At 46.7% G+C, this 5,743-nt stretch overlaps 1 protein-coding gene across 1 annotated transcript in view; it reads right to left on the reverse strand.

The window, feature by feature from the left end:
* FAM118A (family with sequence similarity 118 member A) overlaps nt 1-5,588 on the reverse strand; it is a 15,322-nt gene extending 9,734 nt beyond the window's left edge. Inside the window, exons 1-2 of the mRNA XM_014938389.1 lie at nt 5,537-5,588; nt 2,092-2,147 (exon numbers count right to left, since the gene is read on the reverse strand). Coding sequence (XP_014793875.1) covers nt 2,092-2,138 — 47 coding nt within the window. The 5' untranslated portion in view covers nt 2,139-2,147; nt 5,537-5,588. The remainder of the gene's footprint in view (nt 1-2,091; nt 2,148-5,536) is intronic.
* Between the last annotated feature and the right edge of the window lie 155 nt (nt 5,589-5,743).

The raw sequence follows: 5,743 nt of genomic DNA on the forward strand, positions 1-5,743 counted from the left end.
GACAGGCTGAGGGAGCTGGGGTTGTTCAGCCTGGAGAAGAGGAGGCTCCGGGGAGACCTAATAACCGCCTTCCAGTACCTGAAGGGGCCTACAGGAAGGCTGGGGAGAGCCTGTTTAGAAAGGCCTGCAGTGACAGGACGAGGGGCAATGGCTTCAAGCTGGAGGGGAACAGATTTAGACTGGAGATGAGGAGAGGGTTCTTCACTGTGAGGGTGGTGGAGCACTGGAACAGGTTGCCCAGGGAGGTGGTTGAGGCCCCATCCCTGGAGATATTCAAGGTGAGGCTCGACGAGGCCCTGGGCAACCTGGTCTAGTTGGGGGTGTCCCTGCTGACTGCGGGGGGGGTCGGACTAGATGGCCTCTGGAGGTCCCTTCCAGCCTGGACAATTCTGTGATTCTATGATTCTATCTCATGAATGACTCAAGAAGTCCACATGAACTATTCACGCTTGTGCAAAACACCAACCAACCAAAAGGAACCGAGCTCTCCATGTCTGTGCAGAAGAATGGACTGGCAGCAGTTCACAGCCTTCCCCAAAACGACAAGGTACTTTAAGGTTTTTTTTTGTCATTTTAGACAAGTATAATTCACACATAATTAATTTAAGCCCCAAAATGGCAACAACTCCAAATCACTACCTGTCTTTGAGATGCAAATTGACAATTACCAATTTTCAGTCCACTGGGCTAGCTAAACACCGTTTCGTTTGAAATTTTCAAAAAAAAAGTAGTCAAGGGACTGTCCAATGATTTACTTAGTACGTGTCTGGCGGAAAGTAAGTAGAACTATTTCAAAGGGACAAGTCCCGATATTTCAAAGAAACAAATTTTTGGGTTTTTTTGTCTGGGAAAAAGTAGTCTCTTGTATTCTTACTTTAGGACCCATGAACACAAGAACAGTCAGGCTTGTTCAGATGAAGGGTTCATCTAGTTCACTGCTCGGATGTTACTAACTGCAGATTACTCTCAAAGGTGTATTTGGTTCTACGTCAGTATCCACCGCACAACCCAGCACAAGAAACCGTAGAGAAAGTCTGGCTTTTGTGATTACTTTGCAAAAAAAAAGTGAAAATGCATTTAAAGCATACAGTTAAATCACTGTACACAAACAAGGATCTCAGTAATACAGAACCTTAGAATTCCCTTGACTTTCAAAACTACCTCTACAGATTTTTAATTCCTGTTAATCACAGGATGATATGGGGTGTGAAGGGACCTCTGGAGATCATCTAGTCCAACCCCCTGCCAAAGCAGGGCCACCCAGAGCAGGTCCCACAGGAACGTGCCCAGGTGGGGTTTGAATGTCTCCAGAGAAGGAGACTCCACCACCTCCCTGGGCAGCCTCTGCCAGGGCTCTGCCACCCTCACAGTGAAGAACTTCCTCCTCATGTTTAGATGGAATTTGTCATGTTCAAATTTGTGCCTCTTACCTCTTGTCCTGTCCCTGGGCACCCCTGAAAAAAGACTGGCCCTGTCCTCCTGACACCCTCCCTTTAAGTATTTATAAGCATTGATGAGATCCCCCCTCAGCCTTCTCTTCTCCAGACTAAAAAGCCCCAAGTCCCTCAGCCTTTCCTCATAAGAGAGATGCTCCAGGCCCCTCATCATCTCTGTAGCCCTCTGCTGTCCCCTCTCCAGCAGTTCCCTGTCCTTCTGGAACTGGGGAGCCCAGAACTGGTCCCAGTGCTCCAGATGGGGCCTCCCCAGGAGCAATCTGGCAATACGGATATTTAACACCTCTTATTTCACAATCATCTGAAACTCCCTTAGTAAAACGACAATGTTTAACTTGCAATGGCCTCCGACAAAAAGATTAATAAACATGTAGATGAGGTTGCCAGCTAATGCATACAAAGGATATGTTGCTGATAATCCCCCTGCCTCCTGCTACATTCTGCACGGTGTTATTCCTCACAAACAGCTTCCCTGGGTTTGAAGCACTCAGCCAGCAGAGAGACCGGTTTCTGGCGTCGTTTCAAGTTTTCAAGCACAACGTTGTTCTCGTATCCGATTTCCAGTAATGGATTTCCACCATGTTTGCAGCTTTTCATGAAGAGACAAGTTTTGTATAACCTTTGCAACCCAAGTTACCTGGATTTCTGCTCACTTCTGATTGTTGATCGTTCCGATGAATCCATCTCTGAGCCCTAAGTAAAATAAAAAGTAAAATATTTCTTAACGCTTCTACCTTAAAAAAGGCCAACATTAAAACCAGATGCGTTCCCATTAGCGTTTTCTCTCTATTCCTATCAAGTGTTTTAAAACCAAGACTCTGTGTGTCACATCCCAGTTCAGCAGCAGCTGACAAAGGTGGGTGTGTAAACCCAGCACAGATCCACTTAAACCCAGTCGCTTGACATTTTGAAGCCAACGGAGATACGACGATTCACACAGCTGAAAAACACTCGTGTCGTATTCAAGATAAAATTTATCACAGAATCACAGACTCTTCTAGGTTGGAAGGGACCTTAAAGATCATCTTGTCCAACCGTCAACCTAACTGACAAAAATAGACACCCACACAACAAACAAGGAGCATCATCACTCTCCACTTAAACCCAGTCGGTTGACATTTTGAAGCCAACAGAGATACGACAATTCACACAGCTGAAAAACACTCGTGTCGTATCCAAGATAAAATTTATCACAGAATCACAGACTCTTCTAGGTTGGAAGGGACCTTAAAGATCATCTTGTCCAACCATCAACCTAACTGACAAAAATAGACACCCACACAACAAACAAGGAGCATCATCACTAAACCATACCTCCCAGCACTACATCAACCCGGCTTTTGAACACCTCCAGGGAAAACCACACCCACTAAAATGTTAATTCATTTCAAGTAAATGAATGCATTTCTCGAGAAGATTTTTTTTTTCCTAACAATCAGTTGATTCAACCAAGTTTGTGGAAACTGGACTTCTGCAGGACATAATGACCACAAGAAGCCCTCTGGTACCTGCCTGGCTACTTTACCAGACCATACAACACAAAAGATTTTTTTTTTTTTTTCTCAGCAAGTATTTTAAATAAAAACTTATTTCTGCATCATCTATATTGTCTCAAGTCTAAGCACAGGAAGGACTGCACCTTGGCAAAAGAACTTGGCTACATCATCACTGAGAAATCCCTAAGTTTCATTACATTAATTCTTGGGTTTGTTTTTATAAGGATGTATTTTTTGCTTGGCTTTGAAACACGTCTGAGTTTGTGGTTGTGGAGATTGCAGACTGCAGACCCTAATCCCTCAAATCAGCATTCTGCCAGATCCTATGGCTCATAAGGCTGCTTTCCAGCTCTCAGGTTCACATGCTGGAAGCTATTTTAGAAACAAGAGGCCTAAGTTTGGACATCATTTAACTGAAAAAAAAAAAAAAGAAAAAAAGAAATGAACCCCCAGAAAACCCAAAGATAAAATCAAAACCCAAAAAAACCCCACCTTATGATGGAGGGACATCAGCATTTCTGAGGAAAACACACAGATCTCCTCTGTAAATGGACCCAGGATGTTTTTTCAAGTGGAAAAATATTTTTGTGATTTTTTTTTTCTCCCTCCTCTCTTCCTTCACTGACAGTATCCTACAAAGATGCTACCCTATCATCTGAAGAACGTTAGCATACTCAAATTTCAGAACAATAACCTATCTAGAGGAAAACACTTCAAAATTCAGAGAAGAAGATTCCTGTATATATAGAAAAGTTGAGTTCACAATGCAAAAAGAGCACATGCAGGAAGTCCAACTTATTTATTTGAAGAAAGACTGTATTATTTTATAACTCCGTCCAGTGAAGCACTTGGGAAAGAAACCCCAAGAAAGCTTTAGCAACTACATTAGCAACTTCCCAAAATTAATAAAATAAGCATCTCACCGCAAGATACTGTCACTACCAACATTTTAGACCTCATTGTTTCCTTTTATCCCCTAAAGCAGAAGCTGTGCAAATGTGACAGCAATTACCAGCAACTTGTAATAGCCAAGAGACTGCAAACGATGAAGTTCAAATTTCTCTGCCTTTTAGCACTGAGTAATCGTGACTAGTCTCGAATATTCCCTTATTAGATGTAATAAACCCTTCTTCAATGAGCATACCTAGAAAAACAGAGGACCTGCTCAGCTGCGTTCCACGCTGGTGGAAATTTACTTTTAAAAAGACACACTGGAATAACCAAAGGCACGTGCAGTTGCCTTCCCACCACCTCTCCTCACGGCAGCCTGGCACCTGGGCCTCACCATGATGCAGATCCGCCTGAAAGCACTGAATAGGAGCTGGGTCTTTATTCCAAACACAAGGGGGAGCAGAAGAAATTCCAATTTCCTATTTTCTTCCTGTTCAAGAAAAGAAGAGCTGAGAAAATCGGGCTTGTCCAGCCTGGAGAAAAGGTGGCTTCAGGGAGACCTTGTCGCCACTTTTCACTACTTAGAGATTTGCTACAAAGAAGATGGAGACTCCCTTTTTACAAGGAGTGACACGGAAAAGGCGAGGGGGTGAGGGGTACAAGTTACTGCTGGGGACATTCCGATTGGACACAAGAGGAAAATTTTTCACAGTGAGACTGCTCAGCTGTTGGAACGATCTCCCCAGGGAAGAGGTGGATTCCCCAACACTGGACACTTTTAAGATTCAGCTGGAGAGGCTGCTGGGCCACCTTGTCCAGACCACGCTTCTGCCAAGATAGCTTGGACCAGATGATCCTTGACGTCCCTTCCAACTTCGTATCCCAGTTATTTTATTTAAGGATCTATCTCTGAATTTTCACTGAATTTCACTGAATTTGTAGAGTTGGAAGGGACCATAGAGATCACCTAGTCCAACTCCCCTGCTGAAGCAGGATTGCCTAGAGCTTGTCAGAGCATGTTACTCAGGAGCATCCAGGTGGGGCTTGAAAATCCCCAAAAAAGGGGACTCCACGACCTCCCTGGGCAGCCTCTTCCAGGGCTCGGTCACCTTCACTGGGAAGTAGTTTTACCTCAGATTTGAGTGGAACTTCCCATGGTCCAGCTTGTGCCTGTTGCCCCTCGTCCTGTCACTGGGAACCACTGAAAAGAGTCTGGCTCCCTCCTCCTTCAGCCCTCCCTTCCGATCCTTGTCAGCATTAATAAGGTCTCCCCTCAGCCTTCTCTTCTCCAGGCTCAAGAGCCCCAGCTCTCTCAGCCTTTCCTCACCAGGGAGATGCTCCAACCCCTCCATCATCTCCGTTGCCCTTCGCTGGACTCTCTCCAGCAGTTCCCTGTCCCTCTGGAACTGGGGAGCCCAGTTCAAATAACAGCTCTGTGACTGAACCAAAGGACTTTTTCTGAGCGGTTTGATACACCAGAACAAACCCAAAACGTCCAGTGCGAAGAAAAGCGGCGGGCAAAGGGAAGCCTCCTTCCCCTTCCCGCTCCAAGGGCCCGCTGACTCCCTGAGGAATAAAAGCAGGAGCACCGGGCCGGGCCGGGCAGTGTTTTCTGCCCAGCCAAATTCCCCGTGTCCCCCCATCCCTCCCTCCGGTAACGGAACGGCCACCAACGAGCGAAAAGCAGCCCCTTACCCCGACACCGCCACCGCCGCCCTCGCCGGCAGCGCCGTCCCCTCCCTGTCGCCGTCCCCCGCCGGCCGGGAAACACCCGCCGCCCGCAGGAAGGTTCCGCCCGAGAACGGTTCCGGGGTTGGGGGGGGGCACTGGGAAGGCGAGGGGGGGGCTTCCCCCTGCGCGGTGGTGGGTGGCGGAGGCGAAGGGACCCCCCCCCCCCCCCCC

This window comes from Calidris pugnax, unplaced genomic scaffold (genome assembly GCF_001431845.1).
Source record: "Calidris pugnax isolate Ruff unplaced genomic scaffold, ASM143184v1 scaffold47, whole genome shotgun sequence".
NCBI classification, from domain to species: domain Eukaryota; kingdom Metazoa; phylum Chordata; class Aves; order Charadriiformes; family Scolopacidae; genus Calidris; species Calidris pugnax.